Source organism: Opisthorchis viverrini (genome assembly GCF_000715545.1).
Source record: "Opisthorchis viverrini unplaced genomic scaffold opera_v5_306, whole genome shotgun sequence".
In the NCBI taxonomy this organism is placed as follows: domain Eukaryota; kingdom Metazoa; phylum Platyhelminthes; class Trematoda; order Opisthorchiida; family Opisthorchiidae; genus Opisthorchis; species Opisthorchis viverrini.
In genome coordinates this window covers 318,466-338,138 of record NW_008751964.1, presented here as the reverse complement: position 1 = coordinate 338,138, position 19,673 = coordinate 318,466, and the positions used below count along the sequence as shown (strand labels likewise).

At 44.2% G+C, this 19,673-nt stretch overlaps 2 protein-coding genes across 2 annotated transcripts in view; both read left to right on the top strand.

Annotated features, from left to right (window-relative positions):
• The window catches only part of T265_09820 (hypothetical protein), a gene marked incomplete at both ends in the record, with an annotated part of 37,068 nt that extends 18,294 nt beyond the window's left edge, over positions 1–18,774 (top strand). The window contains 6 exons of the mRNA XM_009176003.1: positions 4,381–4,479; positions 4,556–4,826; positions 8,232–8,388; positions 11,503–11,636; positions 17,313–17,365; positions 18,620–18,774. Of these exons, the coding sequence (XP_009174267.1) occupies positions 4,381–4,479; positions 4,556–4,826; positions 8,232–8,388; positions 11,503–11,636; positions 17,313–17,365; positions 18,620–18,774 (869 nt within the window). The remainder of the gene's footprint in view (positions 1–4,380; positions 4,480–4,555; positions 4,827–8,231; positions 8,389–11,502; positions 11,637–17,312; positions 17,366–18,619) is intronic.
• Positions 18,775–18,888: 114 nt separating this feature from the next.
• The window catches only part of T265_09819 (hypothetical protein), a gene marked incomplete at both ends in the record, with an annotated part of 3,471 nt that continues 2,686 nt past the window's right edge, over positions 18,889–19,673 (top strand). The window contains one exon of the mRNA XM_009176002.1: positions 18,889–18,941. Within this exon, the coding sequence (XP_009174266.1) occupies positions 18,889–18,941 (53 nt within the window). The remainder of the gene's footprint in view (positions 18,942–19,673) is intronic.

Sequence of the window (19,673 nt, the reverse complement as noted above, 5' to 3'; positions counted from 1 at the left end):
GTCGGTTGGGACGGTTAGGAAAGATTCACGAGAAACAAGCAACGATGAACTCCTTGTTCGAATCCATCGCGAACGTGCCAGACGTGTTTCACAAAAATTGCTTGATTACCCTAAAAGACGCACTTGAAATGTACGTGTTAACGGATCGTCCCCGACAGTAAGTTAAAAAGCAACCGCCGACGTTTGCCCGGAACGAAGTCACACGAGCTGCTTCCAACCAGAAACAAAAGGGTGTTCAGAAACCTGCGGAAGATTAGAAGTTACTTTAGTGTAACCAGCAGATAAGGACTGCATGTCCATGACACTGAACGAACAAGGTCACGTTGAAATAGTCAAGCAGTTATTTACTGTTACGGCGACCGCCCAGATTATTTAGGATCCTATTTGATAGTTGGTCAACGAGACCGACACTCAGAAAATTACAAGTAACAATTAGGAGAGAAAACGGTAGTGGACGACATCAACGTTACCTATTTGATAGTATAATGTTGAGGCTTTAATCGGACATTTATTATCCTAAGCACAGCTTTGTGATCGCAGGCCTCAACATCCAAGCCAACAAGAAGAAATGAATGTATGGTATTGTTGCATTGTGTAGGCTTCCACCAGTGGTTACCTTGGTGCACTCAGTTTCCTTGGTGTGTCCACATCATATTCAAGTTTTTGGACCACTCATCGTAAGGGAGAAAAACAAGAGAGGTAGCCGGATAATGACTACCGAAGGGAAGGTCTTTAAAATAAAAAAAACATTTCGAGACTTTCTGAGCACTGTGAGTGATTATTTGAAGAGCCAATCGTAGTCTAATGTCATCGCCTGGTCAACAAAACGCAGAAATACAGGAGTGTATAATACTACTCAAACACAACACGCTGACAGACCGTTACACCGTTGTGAACCGTTGGTGACGAAATGTTTGCAATATTTGTTTCTGGAGATAGTCTAGTCAGTAATCTTGAGGTTATTCAAATACTGTAATATCCAGCTAAGATGACTATCGGTGTGCACTCCATTATCTCACCATTGCCTGCTTTTTGTTGCCTACAATTGCACCTCCATCCAAGTAAGATACGTCGCCCATGCTTCTGCTGAGAGACGACCTTTCGATCGGACCAATCTTCATATTGTGGGTGGCCTATATAATAGAAATTCTTGTCTCTCCCGTTCCCTCCGTTATTTTCTGCGTGAGATTGCTAGGGATGTTTGCAGTTTAATGACTGCACAAAAGCCTCCGAAAGTAAGAATTTAGGTCTGTTATCGTAACTGCTTGCTGGCGCAGTTGACGTTTTCCCGACCACATACAATTCACATCCCGACGGACACCGTTGTTCTCCAGAACGATATTTTCTCTTGTTTTCGGTTTATAAGAAATACCCTTGATTCCTTCATTCCATACAATCGCTGCAAGGATTTAGAAAACAGTTCACAGATTTATTGTTGAACGCCGTCTGACACGATAGTTTTGTCGCTCATATCTTTTCTCGTTTCTGCAGATAATTTAGTGCCGTGACCTTTGGGTTAGGTGGTTCCATGAGTATTGGCTTCCTACCTTAGATCGAAAACACTTTTTTGAGCTAATGATTACCACCTGCCGCTGCGCGTAAATTCGACCACCACTGAGGTCAGCAGCAGCAGCTGTAGTGAATTTTAAGTCACACCTCATTATTATGCACCCTTTGTCTGAGGCTGGCGAAGAATCCTCAGCCGAACGACCGTAAATCAAAAGAACCACACACAAACGATGATTTTTCGACCGTTTCCATGCGCCCTCCAATTGATCAGATATATTAATTGGTTGTGAAGCTCGCAGGTTTGGATTATGTTTGATTTACAAACTGCACTGACCGAACTCCTCAAGTTGTCATTTGAACATTCCCGTCCTCGTCAAAATGCTGAGACATTTCCCTTGTTGCTCCCCTTAGGCGTCACTGGGACGTTTTGCTGGTCTCCCATTAATTACTGCCGTTCATGTCACCTGCCTAGAGCATCTCTTGTGAAACGTCCGGGTGTGATCTTACCAGGCCACCCCAGTTGGTTTTGATACATCCATTCTGCTTTTTGCGTTGAACCTTTTCCCATCTGCCCATTCCTATCAGTGTTATTTGTCCGTTTTTGCCTGCGGCCTCCTCCCTCACTGATTTTACATTCCCATGTTCTCTTCAGGGGACACTGGAGGAGATAAGTAACCTAGTTTCGGGAGCCCATATTTACTATTCGCTGGTTTAATACAGTCCCAAAGAATTCCCTGATAAAAGTTTCAGTGAGCAAACACCTTCACTCTCATTTCAAATTCACGATTCAACCTCCACCAGTTACTTACTAGGTTACCTTCACTGCATGAACCCGTTCCAAATGCAAACGGCAATGTGCCACACTTTCAACTTATCGTTTTAGGATCGGTCCCAATCCACTGCGTGCTAGCTTCGAGTAATATTTTTTCATGCAAAACATAAGAATATCAGTGTGATGAATGGCAGCGAGGAACATGTCGGTAGCCAATGTTGTTTGAATGGTTGTCGGTTTCTTCGCCGATCTGAGCAGTTTCTTTTGAACTTTTTTCGTCCCATGTATGTTTTTAGATAGTATCGTAAATTTTTGTGAAATTTCATATCAGGCCGCACAGCGCTTCACTTTACTGGGTTTGAAGTGTTAGCACTCATTGGTTTGTCTTGTCCTGGGTTCTCCACCCACTCAATCGGCTGCGAAGTATTCAACCGATCCTTGTCCATAAGAGACCGCTTTCGCCCACTCCTGCACTCCAACCAGTGTTTTCCGACAGCGTCATTGACCAACTTCATGCTCATTTTCAGGGCATTCGAGTCCAAGTTTCCAAAACACCAATTTTAGCGCACCCTATATTAGAGTTAATACGTAGCTCAGCCTCACTTTGCGCCATTAAAACTTTTGGGTACATTAAGTGATGATGCGTATTGACTGCATTCAAGAGTCGGAAGCCCCAACCTGAAGGTAGCGTTTATACAATTTCACCGAATTGAACATTTCTTCATTCGTGGTTGTTTTTTTTGTGAACTACTCTTTAAATCTTCTTTGTGAAAGATATGAAGAGTATGATACCCACATTTCCTCCACTATTAGTCTGACTTTACAGAATGCAGACGACAAATTCCCAGGGATAGGAATCCCAATTGCTCCCTGTGGGATGACCGTCGTGGCAGTTGGTTCGCAACGAACTTTCTTTTCTCATACTTGAGTCTTGTCTACACTATCTGTTCTTGAACTCCAACTCCGTTCCTTTCGGCAGCTACAGTTTTATGAGCTGCCATGGAATGATCAGGTGCCATGATTGAACTTCGGTGTGGAATGAGGCTGATGTTACGGCGTTGTTCACAAAGTTTATCGCGCCGTCATCAGTCTTTGTTTTTCTTTTTATACGTGCGTAGAAAGAGACGAACCATTATTAGGGACCTGAACACAGTGCACATGGACAAAATGACTGACTGCTGAATTTTGTCGAGGATCAATCTCCATCGAGCAGTTTTCGAACACAATGCTATTCTGGGTGTTCGAATAAAAGGTTGACAACCCCCTAAATCAGGCGGGGTTACGTTCCAAGACAGTGGCATGAGCTCTGGTTACGTGAAAACCAATTAACGGTGCTCATTTCCATCCTGAGTGTAGTCCCGGCCTTTATGTTTGGATTCAGATACAGTGTTGTGTTTGGACCATCTGGAACATTCAGTAACATTCGATGAATAGTCACCGATGTGTTCCGAAGTCTACCACTACTGGGCTTCCGGGCAAAATGAGCGAAACACTCAATCCTATGTACTCAATTCTTGGATTAGCCACTTTTTCTTCGCCCTCATCCCATTTCACACGATAAAATCGATCCAAAATCACTGATTATCCCCTGTTGTTATTTCCTCGATACTTCTAGACACAGTCCTCATCTACTACTCTTTCCTAAGGATTGTGACTAGTGAGCACTGTTGGTTGATTGTCGGCGCCATGTTTTCATTTTGCTTGCTGCATCACTCAGTAGATTTGGCCTTTTTGTTTTCCCTCACCTTCATTCTTTGATTTACACGGATTCATCCTCATTTCTGTGTGATGACTTTTGGTATCCTTGACTTTTAATTCTAGATGCGTTGACGCAATCTATTTTTCTCTGAGTTTGTGCGGGTTGAATGCTATTATTTTCTGACAGCTTACACGACAGGCTTTGAGTGGGGTGCATATTTCGAAGACGTGATACTGATCTTCGATGAAAACGACTAATCAGATACGATGAGATCTGAAAAATCAGTCTTTGTTTACAGAATAATGTGCTTATTCGGATATTCATGTTATGTTCAGATTTGCTATAGTGACGAGGTCTGAAGCCTATCGCTTTGTTTTCTTTATAACAATCTCTCTCCCAGAGGCCCTACGTTGTCTTGAAAAGCGCGTATTCTACCGTATGATTTCTGGCCTTCACACTAGCATCACCGTCCACCTGTGCGCCAAATCCCCTCGCTCCGGTAAGTTCACATGAATTTTCTTCTGCTTATCGCAACCTGGTGCACACATATGCTTACTGCCTTCGGTTTCTTGTAGTTTTCAGTCCAACGCAACCTGGTCAACCGTTGTCCACTCTAGCAACAACTACTTGGGGTCCGAAACCAGAGGAATTTTATCGGCGCTTTCATCCGGAGGTTGTGCCTGAGGGTCTTGATCGACTGCGCAGTCTTTATTTTGCCTATCTGGTAGAACTGCGAGCGCTCGCCAAGGTTGCGCCCTACTTGCGCACTTTGACTTTTTACACAGGCAATCCTGAAGCGGACGCGGACACCCAGAGGGCAATCAATGATCTGCTCAAGGTTGTGGAGTAAGTCTGGAAAGTTGACTTGCGTTGTCCGTAACACAGATTAGTATCGTTCACATCTTTATTACGGAACTAAGTGTGTTACAGACTTTCAAGAACGAAACCGGCTAACAGTTCCCCATATTTTCTATAGAGGAGAATATATTGGTAACTCAGGTAGCGTAGATGGTCGTTGGCTTGTTCTCTGAGCTGGGCAATTTGGTTGCAAACGTTTCATCACCAATCGAGGTGACATCATCAGTGCGTAGTTGTGCGTAGCGGTGGGTTAGTGGTTGTGCGTTCAGTAGTGTTACGTGTGTGTTGATATACGTGCTGGTAGCCGGGGACCCCGGCTACCAGCACGTATATCAACACACACGTAACACTACTGAACGCACAACCACTAACCCACCGCTACGCACTGATGATGTCACCTAGATTGGTGATGAAACGTTTGCAACCAAATTGCCCAGCTCAGCGAACAAGCCAACGACCAGTTCCCCATATGGATCTAAACCAGATTGGTGTAGTGTCAGGTCCTGTCAATAGGGCTACCACTGCCACATTCCTGAATGGGAAGCTTTACAAGCTTCAGGTTATCAGAACGCAGGGAAGAACTTCCGTTTTAAATCCAGGCGTTCGTCCTTACATTGTCATCTCTTCTTGTGGGCTTGAATCTGTTTCCGGACTTGCCACATGGTCTACGCCGATCCATACCGATGTGTAATGACATGCCCACATATGGCTATTAAATGATTTCCAATAATCAGTGTGAATAATGCAATAATGGCCGCCGATAGTCAGTTCCCGCCCAGCCATAGGTTTGACAATTTGAAACTGACGTAGTTACAGCAGCTACATCACAATACAACACAGATGTATTAGGATACAGAAGAAATAGACAACTCGGCAATACATATCAAGTGCTTCCAATGACCAACCACATAGGGATCTTGTAGATTTGTGCAATGACGCCTCTCTGGGTGATAGCAAGGCTGTCTGTCATCATAAAATGATATTTTGTGTCACTATCGACGTACTGTTAGGCGTTCAGTTTCCCACTTAGCATCGAAACACGTGGAAGATTTTTTTCAACAGGAATCCATGTGAATATCGAACGATGGTGTTTCCCTTGGTAATATAAAAGTGCGTACAAACGCTGTAGTGTAACGATCAATAACTACGATGAGCTTCATCGGTGGTTACCCTTAATACTTGTGCTTCGTATCACTGTCTAAGTTGGAAAAAATACATGGCAAAAGTTGGGAGATGTCAGTGCGCATTGAATATGTTTACGCAGTATCCGACAATATTGTCTGGACAGTTTTTGCTGTACGACAGTCATCATCATTTTCAGCTGTAAGAACCGCGTACTTGTACGGTGGTTGTAGCTGTCACAGTTTCGTTCACCGATGATTTGGAGGGGAGGTAGGTAGCTGCGCATTGGAGGCGAGAGCTGATAAATTGGACTGTCAGTGGACTGGTAAGCGAGGGGCTTGGAAGAGAGCTACGCATTACCTGAAGACTGTCACATCAGCGGGATTTCGGCTGTTCCAACTGTCCTCACTTGTCAATCGACCGTAAATGAGCTTCCTCGGGATGTTATTATCATGACTTGTCCAGCAGAGCCGGTCGTGCCTCAAGACTCGTTTGAGAGTTTCGATGCTCGGGCTTCAATATAGCCCTTCATTTTTTAGTATCCTGCGCAAGTATTTTAAGTGAAATTTGTCAAGTGTTTCAATGTGCCATCGGTACGTTTCACTCCAGACAGCTCGGTACCCTGCAGCCTTCGTGTCCATGCACAGATGTTTGCTCCAAGCACATTTATACAGGTGGTAGGGAGCAATACAAGCATTTAGTCCAGTGTCGATTGCAACTTCCGTGGACAGGGAGCCGCCGAGGTTGCGGAACTCTTCACAATTTTAATACGCGGTGTCTGTTGTACACCCCGAGCAGCCTGGTAAAAGGCGCGTGTTTTGGGCCCATTTATATTTCAACCAAAGTGAGGTGTTGCTCAGGCAAATGGTGTGTAAATGTGTGGTGCAATTTCGCTTCCAACTGTGCAACTAAAGCATAGTCGTCTGTATAAAGTAGCATACGGACCTTTAAATCACGCAGCACCGTTTTGGCCAGGAAGCGTTTCGAGTTGAAGGTGTGACCCTCTAGACGCTATGTTGTCATCTTGGGAATCACGTAACGCTTCTGTGCAAACTGCGGTTACATACGAACTAAACTATTTCGGAATCAAAAGACAACCTTCCTGCCTTCCTATGCCAGTTTCGAACTCGGCAGACTTGTTATCTATTCGGGCCTTCATACAGGAATGGAGGGACAACTAAGCTTCTTGAGAACGCGTCTTAGTGCCTTCCTGTTCATGGAGTTAAGGGATTCCGTCTGATCTACGGACGGAATGTTTAGTGGTTACCTCCTTTCTCGGCATTTTGCTTATGGCTGGCGCGCTGCAAAGGACAGTCAACCCTTCTGCGTCCGCCTCAGAATCCACATTGTTCTTCAGGATATTTTCTTCCAAAACATCGGTGTCCAACCAGTGGAGCAGGTTGAATAGCAATCGAGTTGTGTATCAGAATTTTGCGCGCAATACAAAGAAAACGAACTTCTCGATACTTGTCCGTTTTTGTCAGCCTCCATTCCCCTTGAATAGTTGTGCACTGTTAGAGTTCTTGAACTCTTTTTGGACGTTTGCAGTCTCCCAGGTTGTAAAAATTATTGATTGCGTCCAGCAGTTAGGTGGACCATGTTGATTTGTGGGTAAAACCTCGAAAGTCAAATCGTTCAAAGTAATACAATAAAGTGGCGCAAATCTCGAATCATGGGACCGTGCCTCTTTCTATGTGCCGGGTCAAGTAACTCTCATTCATGATGCGATCCTGTACGAATAAAGTAAGTGGGACGCAATGCGTCTCCTCAGCGTTCGCACAGTCAAGACAAAGTGGCCATTTCGGTGGGCATTCTATCTTTTCCAGCGCCCAAGTTACCAATTTTCTAACACACTACCAACAGTGTTTCCGTTTCATAGTTCAGTTATGGTCCTTCAAATTTATGTTTTCGTAGATGGGTTTAAATGATATGCTTCCACAAGGCTTGAGACAAAATGATCCAAACCCCGTTTGGGTGGGTTGCTAATTTTGCGTAATTTGCTCTTCAAATATCCAGTCTTCCTTCAGACCTAATGAGCGTTCAGTCGGTTCGGGTGTCCTTGGTGTACTGGATTTATTGCGTTTGGGGTATGTAAATTGCTGCATTTGGCCGTTTGATAATCCCACTCTAGAACTCATCGGGTTACCAAAAAGGATTTTTACTTAAAGTTGCCATCATTCTACCAAATGGATCGCGCCTCGTATCCCACTGAAACCGTCGCAAGTAACTTTCGTATCGTTTTTTCTTCTTTTTTTCGTCCACTCAATTCAGAGCAAAAGGCAATTTATTTGATGAACGTCAACTGTTTGCCGGTCAGACTGAGGAGGCCAAAACACTGAAACATCAGATGCGAGAGCACTTTTACAACATCTCACGGATTATGGACTGTGTTGGCTGTGACAAGTGCCGTCTGTGGGGAAAACTACAGGTATCTGTCATCATTCGAATTCGTATTGTTTTTTTATTTCGAAAGATAATCACCCATTTGCTCATTTCCGCATTGCACCCCTTCTATTCCGGTATGCGCTGCATTTGGAACCTAGGTGCTTGTAATGTTTGGTCACAAAATGTAAACTCATGCTGTAGAACATATTTTTAGGCATGTCACAATCCAAGGGGAACAAGTGGATGTATGTCTAGTTTTGTGTGTTTCCGTCAAATGTTGGAGCAATGGTATGCATGCTGACTTCCTACATTCTTGGTGTTCCTTGACTTTAAGCGTGTGGACGATTCTGTCGACCGGATAGTTCCTTTCAGTACGCTTGTGCACCGAGGTATTCCCCAAAAGTTCGTGAATATCATGGCAGAAGAAAGTAAAGAATGTTACAAAAGGTTTGGATGCCATTGGTTCTGTTCGCCTTCCAGGATAGGATCCAGGGGACCCTCCCTGTGGTTGGCTGGAAACAATGAACGATATGACGGCTAATCGGTGTCATTGGCGTTCATGGTATCAGTTTTTATCCAGATTGTCCAGCTCAGTACTGGGGGATTAAGCACCTCGGATTTTTACGGTAGGCTAACTCCCTCCAGGCCCCGTTTCTTTCTGTTATAAATTGACATGTCTGTACTGTGGATTAATGCTTGACTTCACATACTAGTTTTGCACATTTGTCACTTGTGACATCAGAAAGACCTATCTTTGAGTCGACTGATGACCGGTGGGAATCGTCAAGCATCCCGCTGTGAATGGAATAAAACGGTTCTTGGTTAGTAGAGCTGACACTTGGTAGTGCGCCGTTATTAGTGAAGGGGAGTCATCGACAAATGTAGCGTACGTCCTAAGTAACTAGCTTAAACCGGTCAAAAGCAAATAATCTTAGCACCTACGAATCCACACGGAGCAACCAAATTCACCAATGACCTCCTAAGAAGAATCATCAATTGAGGTGCGCTGAACGAAAAAATCAAGGACGTAGGCCTGATCGCAATGCGTTTAATTCTTCCCCCTAACCTACACAACCTTTCAACCGGCAGTCAACAGTGGCCTAGTGTGCTAGTCTAAAGAGATCTTGTTGACTGGATCTCCGTTAAACCTCAAACTCGGCCAACCTGGTAACCTCATTTGATCTGACGAAGATTTTGTGTCAAACGTGAACCACTGCGCAGCTGCAAATTCACCGAGTGTTTTTCCAACCATTCTGAAAAGCGGTTTGCAGTAATTTGTTGACTAATGTCTTGCAACTCACCCGGATTTGGAGAAGATTTAGTAGTGGCTACTGGGAACTTGTTTGGTGACAGTTTGCAATAGCTTCTATCGGTGTTTCCGATGCATTGGTTAGGTCTGGTAGGAACATCGGATTAGTAATGCTGAGGTACGCCAGATAGTCTTAGGAAGAAGGAACTCTCCCGCGATGGATGGATAACTCACGCTTCATAGGTTGCGCTGGTTGGAACATGTACCAAAATACCGTCTGCTTCACAGAACTCTTCTTTCCTAGCGCTCTGCTTAGTGAAAGCGACCGAGAGGTGGACAGTGTATGACCTGGCAGCGAAGTACGAAAGCGCTAACCAGTAAACCTAGTCAGGAGGTCAACTGCTGCCTCCCTTGATGGGGGCCTTGGGACTCAAATCACCAGTGGTTATTGACATTGGCAGGAATGGCCCAATCGCGCAGTCAGTGGCTCCCGTGCATCAAAGTCATCGCTTTTATTGCGTAGCTACCCAATTTCTGAACAAACTGAACATGTTTTAGCCTCCAAGGCTTGGTTGTATGTCCCACAGGTTGGTTTTCCGGTGATCGGAACTGTAGTAGCTGGAACCAATGTGCTTATGCACACGGTTTATAGCTCATAAATTGAATTGATTAATTGATTGATTGCTTCCATACCACAATAAAGGAGTCACTCAACAGTGTCCGAGCAAAGGCATGTATTTATTATTGTTCTACCATAGTGGATAGCAAATTTGCGAGTTGCACATAACCAGATAGTATGGGACATCTACATCGAAACTGTTGGTCTCTGAGAATCTCTATTTATGTAATATTTTCCAATAGAGTGCCTTTGTCTTGCAGTTCCAATCACCTAAAACCTGTACTGGTTACCGAGTGTATATTACCAAAATAGGCCGGAAAGTTGTGAAGAAATGAAGCGTAGAATATCATTTGGATTTCAATAGATTTTGTGGCTTCATCCCGTCTGCAGTGTTCATTTGTCTAACCTGTCCGTAAATCTTTACTTAATTGCAGCCACAATATCCTCAACTGATCCGCCGAATTGAATTCGGTCAGCACACATGGAAATAGTATACAGCTGTTGAATTCCCATCTGTCAGGATACCTTTCCCATGTACGGATACCGTACAACCTTAGGAACGCCCGATGATCCTTTCTAATTGATCAATCCTAGATAGGGGCGATAGATCCGAATCCTAAGAGATCAGACTTATGCCAAAATCTCTTATACACTTAGGTGGCTTATTTTTATCGGGTAGGTATTTCAGGGTTTTACGAGCCGAAGTCCTTTCTCTGTCTCTGGACAGAACTTCATAGCATCACACCTTTCCGGATTAGGCAGGCCTCATCGATAGAATCGCCATCTTTGTCTTCCGATAATCCTGCACTGCAATGATTAGCTGTGACGCATGTCTTCACACACACACGATCTCGATAAAGTTCTTCAGGATCACGATAAATGTGCATAATACACTAATACAGGAGTGAATCGGTATTTGTATTCGTGAGTTCCCAACATGTGTGCATGATTTCTGTGCCTCTGTTTTGGGGCATATGTGGCAACCTTTTCCTCAAGGTTTTCAGAAGCTCTGTCGTCATTGATTTAATGCTCTAATTTATTTGGGTCTAATTGCCTTGATACAACTCATCAGTCAAATTACTTCCGAAGAAGCTAAAACACAGATCCTTCCAATCTAGATAACGCCACAAAAAGTACCATTCGCTTCAGTGAGCTGTTTCTGAACGAAAGGATTGTGAAGAGTTATGTTCTGGCTTTGGTGGCGTGAGGGGGATTACTGGCTTACCAATATGCATTGATTTGTCATCTTTTACGGCTTCTTTAAACCTTTTACCTATCACCGTTTCTAGACCCTGGGAATGGGGACAGCACTGAAGATTCTCTTTTCCACTCCGAGTGAAACGTTCTTCGATCCAATCGCCTTCAACCCCGACTTCCAATTGAGTCGACGGGAAATTGTTGCATTGTTCAACGCTTTTAGCCGGTAGGTCGCCCCTTTCGTGACGTTCATGCACTATTGTTATCACACTACATGTTGCATTGTATTATTATATATCGTTCAATTCTATATGTACATTTATCTATGCTAGCTCCCGTCAGCGGTTAGGGCGCGGACTTACTGACCGGAAGTTCCGTGGTTCTAATCCAACATCAACAACTCAACTGCTCCTGTTTAGGCTTGGGTAACCTGGCAGTATCTTCGTGCTACTTTCGGGTGGCCTCGCAGCTAGACACCGGAAGGGTGTTACACCTGAACGGTTATTATTTATTGTTCTCTCCTTCTTGGGGTTGACAACATACATGCGCATATCTTCCAACTGAATGCTGTTATTTTACCGCAAATGCTAATTTTATCTGTATCTTGGCCGTATCAGTGGATCGTAGTTGTTTTATGGGCAGGCGGTTTGTATGTTGCGGTAGTTTGGTCCATGTAGCTTAAACATGGCGGGCAACGTATTTAGTGGGCTTTGGAAAGAAAGTTTTTTTTTTCATTTGCGTCCGTATATGTCCATCTTTTGGTCGTTTCTGCTCACTTGTTGGATTCTGATAGTGAAGAACATGATCTGTCCAACGCACTTCAAATAGGCTAATCAGATCATCTGCCGAACTTGTGTACAGAATTTCTAGCCCACGTTATGACCTGAAACAAGAGCAGTTCATGCTTCATAGTGCGCCGGGCTGTGCGCCAGATAGTGTGACAGTTCCATATTCGAATATCGATATCTGCCCGCCGTCAACAACAGAAATCCAACGGGAGATGTCAATCCACAAGTGTGACAAGGCACCTGGCGTGGATGGTCCGTACCCCGCATTCTCCAGAGAAGGTGGCGGGGTCCTGTTGAATAGCCTGACAAGCATGCTGCGCAAGATTCGGAGCGAAAACAGAATACCAGTCGAATGGTGCTTATCGACCGTCATTCCAGTTTTCAAAAAAGAAGCATGAACATCATGCGAAAATCATCGCGACAGCCGAGTATCCGTCGCATCCAAAGTGCCTTTTGGCCTTATTTTGCACAGCTTGATGGATTATCGGGAGAGACAGATTCTTGATAATCAAGCTGCGTTTCGCCCTGGCCAAGGGTGCATCGACCATATCTTCACCTTGAGACAAATTCCCATTTTGTGAGCTTAGACATCGCTATTTGTGACACTTATTTCCATGTTCCCATTGGTCGACAGCATTTACTCCATGCTCTACACCCCATGCGTCCAATCATGTTTCTGCGTGCTGTCGTGACCGACGTTGAAAAGTGACCCTAGTTGTCTCAGTTTTCAAGAAACTGTGCTTTATGAACCCACGACACCAAATAATGAAACGATGGTTGTTGTTTCTTTTCGCATGATGCTTTGGGTTGTGAGGGACAATATTAATCCCTGTTGGGTGACAATATCCAACCAACTTCCGGGCCGTATACCGTTTTCTTGATGGTTTGAGATGCTAACGACCAGTAATCAACCTTGCGTGCCAGCTGTCCAGACCAGTGTTCCAGTTTCATGTTTGTTAGCTTTGACCTCACCGTCTCATGAAACGTCTTACAAGTGAGCCTTGGAGCCGCGGCTTTTGGACTGTTTGTATCGAGCGACTGTCAATAACAGACTTTTGTCTGGCAATATGCAACGAGTATGCCTATTGTTTTTATTTCTTCACCTACCGACAGACCTGTCTAGTAGATCCTTTTAGCAAATTAGGCTGTGTGCACCGTTGGTCGGAATGTGTGACCGATAAGATAGAGACTTGATTAATGTGACTAGCATATCTTTCGGAAAAAGATTGAATTCTGACTGTAAACCATTGTTAAGTAGCTTGATAGTATGTAGCGGGAGACCTGGAAGAATGCTGGCTTTGTGTGCTCGAAAAGCCGATGGCGGCGACAAGTGGTGTTTCGTGCCCTCGACCTTGCCATTCGTTCTCAAGAACCACCATTTCTGCATACGATTTCGTATCGATTGGATACTGAAGTCCCACTACGACACCCTACTGTTTTCTACTCCAAGACTTAATATTACTGTGTCGCTGCGATATTGCTATATTCTACCTAGAGATATTTTATCCATCATGGATACCGTGATGTCCATTACCTTGTCTCATTGGAGATGTGGCCGAGGTCCACTAAACCATGTTTTCATGTCCACCAGGAGTGTGATGTCTTTCAGTGTGCTTTGCCCGGTAGCTTTGCGTTAGGCGAGGCCTGATGGGTGACAGCAATCCTCACAATTCATACAGCTAGCTCATCCTCTCCTACAGACAACAAGTCTACTTCCAAATAGTGGTCACTAGTCTCAACCAGCGGCCTTCACACGTTCTCGACAGCCAATCAGCGAAACTCCTGTTCTGATCTGATGACTCTCCGTTTAACAACCCTCTAACACGTCGTTATAACAGTGAATTGCACACACTAGAGATAGGCTGTTCTATCATCAGTTCAGCCGACCACCATTAGCCTAGCTTGTCCAAGTTATTTATGACGAAATTACTGTACAACTAACGCACACGCAAATCGAATTGTTTCTCGGTCGAAGCTTTCTAATTAGGTTACCATGTGCCATGGTCGTTGTTGTGGTTATTGGATTGGACTTTTGGCTAATCAGTAACAGACCTTCATGGCTATAGCTGGTGGAAATCCTTGTTTACTTAATTCTTTGTAAGTAAGCAGTGTCCTAATTCTCACCTGAAGATGCTCTTCTTTTGACCAATTTTGCCCACACAGTCTTTCAAACAGTATCGGATCTCTACGTGAGCTGTGCGTACCGGAGTCGCTTTGGAGCACCACTTAGTGTTTGTATGCACATCAGCCATGCCCCGCACCGGTTGTCACTTCTGCTCCCTTGTGCTAAGCATTGTGCTACATTCTGTCATCTATCCCTCCATGCTGAATTTTGCCCACATTCCTTGTTTTCGCTGTCACTGCAGCCATCGTTTTCTTATGTTAATGTGACAGTCTTTGTGATACCTGTGATACATATGTTTCCTGTTCGTGCTGTGTACAGTTAAATCGAGCTTAACCAAGTTCGGATAGAAGCAGATTTGCCCTGGCAATGTGTTTCTCTCTGCAGTCATCCGGCAAGTCTGTCAGGACGGGGATCACTTTGGTGAAGCTAACAATGGGTGTTCACTGACAAGTTTGAAACTTGCTTGAAGAATTAAATAATGGTGGAGAATCCCTTTAATTTCGTGACATTGCATACCAGTCATTGTTGTAATATCTGACGTGAAAGACCATGTAAGTGTGGGAACGCACAATTCAGGTTGAGCAAAACGACCACTGTCCGTGCGCATTGCAGAACACCATACGCATGTACTTTTCGCGTCAACCTCTGAAACTACCAGACTGTCAAGCTCCAAACGAATCAAACCCCCTTCAGGCAATCGGATCACCGCCTGATTCCAGTACTGACCAAATGCGGTGGTACAAAGACAGCCGAATCCGAGTTGATATCTTGAGCGAAGTGATGTTACCACAGGCCCTAGTGTGATAGTATATAAGGACAGGCAGTCTCCTGTTGGTTACTCCTGTCCACCCATCAATCCTTACCGTGACCCAGAACCTGCTTTCTCACCCTTGGAGATCATGGTTTTTTACACCACACATGCAGCTTCATGCCCTCTTATAGACGTCTACGCTATCTATAAGGTTGACTGTTTTTTAATGTAGCTTTTAGGATAGTTGTTGGAACGTAGAGCGCTTGAGTCGTTAGTTTATTCTGAGTACAGATCAGACAAAATGTACTGTACAGCTTAGGTAGATTTCCGATGGTCTAACCATGATAGTCCCATCCGAATTTTAGATCAAACCATTTAGGAACGAAATCTGGCCACTAACTTTATTTTTGACCAACATGCGATCTCTCTCTATTGGTACTGCCTAAGGCATGTGTCCCCGAACACTTGGAAGTCTCCAGTCTCATATTCGTTGGATTCGGGGCCGATTCTGCAGGCGTATGGCTGCATTTGATCCCGTACTGTTTCGGTTTCCACCTGGCAAAATGGTGTCATCTGTATACTTTTGGTCTTAAATCCATTCAATCGCGATTTTCACGCCTCTAACCCCGTGAATATCATCGAATATCCAATCTATGATGTGGTAAAATAAGATCTGAGTTAAAAGCGTCCCGGCCGTACTCCTCTGTGAAGATCATGGTCGAATGACGCTTCATATGCTCGCGCGTGAGCTTTGTATGAAGAGTAGGAACAGCGTGTCCACCGACAAGCTTAGGTAGAGCTCCATGAAGTAGCATGATGTCCCACAGAGCATTGCAGTCAGTGAAGTTGAAAGCAGCACACACGTCTGTGTAACTCACATCATTATATTCTTGGATCATGACGTCGGTTGAAAGTCTGAACAACACAACTCCTCTTGATGAGTTGATCGGGTGTGTGCGTGTCTGGCAATGAAAATACGACTGAGCAGAAGTGTGAATATTCTGTCCACTATGTCGATAAGGCGTATGCTTCGATATTTACCGAAGACCAATTTGTTTCCTTGCAATCGGAACATGCGGCGGTATTTTGAGTGAGTTGACTTATCTCGAACCTTTTGCTTCGTTTATATCCAAGGTGCGAACTGCGACGAATGACGATTTAGGGGCCCATGGGATGACGGCGTTGTTGGCAGTTTCGCTTCGAAGTGAAGACCCCACGTTGGCCATTATCCTATGGCTCACGTTGGTAAGGCCGATAGGTTTTCGTTCCAAGGATGTTGACTTGTTTTATTCTTGGTCGAATAGGCAAATTGTTGACGCAGTAGTCGTGCATGGTGATCATTGTCAAACAGTTTTGACGCTCCGACGTGGTAGTTAGGAGCCCAGCTCGCGAGATGCATATCTAAGCCACTGCCGGACCTTCATCGCTTACATGGGACGACGAACTCTGTATTTACAAGGCAGGGGTGTATTTTTGTCTATTGAGAGTTGCGGAAGCTAGACACAGATGAATTCCCGATTAACACTTTTGTTCGGGTGTACAGGTTTGACCTTCAAGACAGTACAGAAAGCGAGTGAACAGTGCCCATATTGTGGCCGTCGGATTTCAGAAGTGATCCCACCTATCCGTCGAAACTGATTAATGTTTTTGTCGTTGGTTTGAAATCAGGGTTAACTCAAATCTGCGAGGCAGACAACCAAGCTACTGACGATGGTGTCATTGCCGCTTTCATTTCTCAAACCGCCACCAGAAATTAGTGAATAGAGCCATACGGGATGCTTGGCAGGAGCATTTCTGGGGGGTACAAAAGTTGACTATACCCATTTTCCAGGGCACATGCCCGAAATACTGAAGCCCATTTTCCGGAGCACATGCCCGAACATACTGAAGCCTCTAGGAGCTGATCGTCAGCCGCATATTAATTTAACGCATGCAGATGTTAGGATAGAGTGGGTTGAAAACTGAAAGCAAGTTTTCAGCCTTCAGGTGGTCTGTTGTCTTAGCTTCGTCCTATGCAGTGGAAGCCTTTCAATTCCAGCAAAGGCGGCTTTTTAAGGCCCTAACCTTACCATGACATGCCACTGAACCCCAAGTGAAGTAGTCACTGAACTTTCGGAGCTTCTGTCGCTCCACTGCACAGGTTCGGCAGTGTAAGGGACTTTCTAAAGGTGTTACGTGGTTACATTTTTCTAAAATCATAATTTGTTTCACTACCGCTGTGCTTGCTCATTTACGCAGCAAATCTCCATCTGACGCATTTTTAAACAGTGAAGGAGGAGAAGTGGAGGAAAGTAGTTGAGGAATCTTTGATGTTCAAAAGTGTAGGCAAATGATTAGTGGTATTTTCAAGTCGTAACGGTGGAAATATGTTTTTATTTCCTGGATTTCCGTCAAGGATGAATATTTGTTGGTCCCTTTTTGTAACCTTGAAAGTAGACTTCAGGTACTGTAATCTCAAACTATGATGTAAATTTGTACTGTGAGGCTTGACAGAACTCCAACGACCTGTTGATGTGTTCATTTGCGAAACTTCAACATTCTGACGTCTGTGAATCAATTGGAAAGATCCCCTTCTGTACGCAGATCCTTACGTTAACCGACCCACTGAGATAGAGCGAAAATGGAACAACGCAAAGGGAGCCTATTATGAGTCCCACTCTGCTAGCGAGGCAGCTCAATGAAGAATGAAGTGGAAAATGAGCGGTGTATTGTGTTACTTCCATCTGAGGCTAGCAAAAATTGGCCACACAAGGGATGTAACCTGGATTTCATGGATTGACTTACTTAAGCTGCTAACACCGTGGACTCATTTTTACCAAGGGATGAAAACTGGATTTCATGGATTGATTCACTTAAGCTGCTAACACCGTGGACTCAGAGATAACCCTATCATTTTTATCACGCAGGAATCGGGGAAAGCCACACGCATTTGCCTGCTCATGTCGTATACTCACTTGGTTGCACATTCTTGCTCGTTGCTACTATCAAATATGCCTCAGGTTCCAGTCTGCTCATTAACAGTAATTACCCGTTTGCCCTAACATTGATTTGACTGTTGCGATATGAACGTGTGTGAGGCCGGCTTGCCAAACGATCGATATTCACTCCCTGGTCATTGAGTGACCAAACCTTTCAACACTTCTCCAAACTTCACCCAGAGTGCGAAATACTCAGTTTCATATTCACTTTCGTAACATTAATAAGCACAAATCATAACGTGTAGCAAGCATTCAGGATCGGACAAATATAATTGTCGAGCAACAATTTGCCATTCCAATCTTGTTAGGGTGTCAGTAGTTTGTATACGGAGCAAACCTATCGGTCAGTGGTGATGAAGATGTAAATCCCGAAGTTCCACAAGACACAAATGCGATAAGCTGAACCGTACCCAAAAAGTTTGTGAAGTAGACCCCGTCGGTTCACGAATACTATCATGTGGAGGCGATAGTGGGCGCCGATTCTCTTGGCTCATTTTAACAGTTAATTCAGACACTCCAGTTTACCTGGTGAAGCCACTTTCTAGCCCCTCTGGTTATACCATTTAGATTGTGATGAACACTCGCAGCGTCGAATCACTGCTTTAGTACGCAGCTTTTTAACGATTATTATTATGGATCATCCTGTTGGAATTCTCTATCGGTGCGACGTCTCAATTTCTGTTGGTGAACGGGTATCAATAAGACTGGTTATTTCGCACTAGGACTCAAGCCCAATAAGACATTCCATATTAATTTTCGCTCCCCTCTTTTCTACAACTGCTTCATAAGTTGAACTCGTAGGCTTTATTCTGAAGTGTGATAGAGCGACTGTCGATATGTGCACCTCATCTGTAAGCCCCGGGATAATTGAAGAATCTGCTTTTGTGAAGTAGTTCATACCGTCATGCGGTCTTCGCAAGCCTGCAGCTAAGGCGCTAAGAGAAATGTGCTGTTGAGGAACGACTGAAACACTCGAGTTGTCGAAATATATATTATCATTCCATTGGAAGCTGATGGCGAGTCACCAAATATCTGTGGCGACTACCATCCTACGCTACGCCTAAACACATCGAGTGACCCTGGTGTTTTACTGTGCTTTAAGAATACCTCACGAATATCTCTTTGGAGTTAGTTTTGCAGTCCGAACGGATTCCGAATGACTAATATTCATTTTCAATCCCAGATAGTCTGTGACCAGTTGCTCTGAAGCTATGGTCCAACGCCATACCGTTTCACTGTAAGCGCATGATTATGCTATTCATCATCAGGCCGCTAAGCAAATCAGGCACATCCACCGTACATTCCGTCACCATTTTTCATCCCATGAGCCTGATAACGATGCAAATGATTGCCTTTTGACCCTACCTTTAGTATGCGATACCGCTTGCCATCTCAGTTTTGCGCTGAATACCATCAAGAAAGATTAGAATCCAGGCGCAAAGTGAGATTTCATGAAATAGTTCGCTTAACGCAATAAACTCTCCTTCACTCGGGATGGAATGCTGTGCTTTAACGATACAGTGGTGATTTCTAGTACATTGTGCAATGCGGTATATATATATATATATATATATATATATATATATATATAAACGCTCAACAACCTATCACATTCGCACGC